The sequence below is a fragment of the Plasmopara halstedii genome (assembly GCF_900000015.1).
Source record: "Plasmopara halstedii genome assembly, contig: Scaffold_650, whole genome shotgun sequence".
In the NCBI taxonomy this organism is placed as follows: domain Eukaryota; phylum Oomycota; class Peronosporomycetes; order Peronosporales; family Peronosporaceae; genus Plasmopara; species Plasmopara halstedii.
This window is the reverse complement of record NW_020187567.1, coordinates 2472878-2474070: the sequence shown is the minus strand read 5'-3', so window position 1 is coordinate 2474070 and position 1193 is coordinate 2472878. Positions and strand designations below refer to the sequence as shown.

Genomic DNA, 1193 nt, shown 5'->3' with positions numbered 1-1193 from the left:
ACGTGACATATACGGCGGGAACAACACATTCAATGTATTCCACGAGTGCCAAATATTCACAATGAAATAACAATTGAAGTCCCTGAAGAGCGAGATGTTCCAACGGGTTGCCATTAATTGCTTTAGAGTCATGTACTCCAACACGATGAGCGGCTTTTTGTGTCGGCTGTCTCGTCAAGACATTCATGAGGTTTAGTTCAATCGGTTTCACTGAAGTATCAGAAAGAAAGCGAGACATGAAATTGCGTCGGCGAGCCGATGGCTTGTTAATCGTGACATCTGGACAATACAATCCTGATGCTTCGAGAATTTGAAGTTGCTTATATCGCTCTTCTGGAAGGGGATGCGGTAGACATGCATGAAATCGCACACCGCGCATTGAAACTATATTATGAACGCGGGGATCTCGTGTCACAGCGAGAATCATTTCAAGCAAATTCGGCGATTCAATCGATGTTGTTGACTGCAGATAACCTTCAGACATTCGTTGTTGATTAAGTAATGGAACTACGACAAATGCATTCTTCCGAAGTTCGCGGTATTCCAGAAGTGTTAGTCCCAAATCGACAACAATGAATAATGCAGACAAAAGCAAAGACCCAGCACTTGACATGCACACAGATATAAAGAGCGAACTGTACAGATCCACAGTAAAACTTAATATTTGCGGTATGAAGTCCTCCAATTCACGCGTGGCACTTATAACTATATATTTGGACCCAAATTTCCAAATCGGCAGCATTATGAGTGTAAACGTACGATACGACGATGGTGTAAAATCGTAAAGCGCTTTGTAGTATGGGTATATGATGGCGAGAGTTAAATACGCGAGCTGAAATCGCTGGAATCGCCTAAAGTATGGCCGACATTCAGAATTCTTTGTGAATGGTGATGTCCCCAACACTAGCAGAACAACTATTGGAATGTAGATTGTAAGAACCACGCTTCCAATTTGTTCCAAAAATGGAAGAGGGAACCCAACCTTGCTGGAAATATACAGCATGGTAGTCATATACATCACTGTGAGTGAAAAAGCAATGTTAAAAATCTGGAGAAGTGACATCTTTAAGACCGGAATGAATGATGCGAAACTGAAATTAGCTGTTAAAGTCATCGTAAACACTGCTATTGCCAGACGAATCCAAAACATCAAGTTGGCTTTCCATCCTTCAGACGGTTTGCGGAGCGGGAGA

The 1193-nt window shown here is 42.2% G+C and overlaps 1 protein-coding gene across 1 annotated transcript in view; it reads right to left on the bottom strand.

Annotated features, from left to right (window-relative positions):
- PHALS_13123 (RxLR-like protein) overlaps positions 1–613 on the bottom strand; it is a gene marked incomplete at both ends in the record, with an annotated part of 744 nt that extends 131 nt beyond the window's left edge. Inside the window, one exon of the mRNA XM_024728816.1 lies at positions 1–613. This exon is cut by the window's left edge and continues 131 nt beyond it. Coding sequence (XP_024579255.1) covers positions 1–613 — 613 coding nt within the window.
- Between the last annotated feature and the right edge of the window lie 580 nt (positions 614–1193).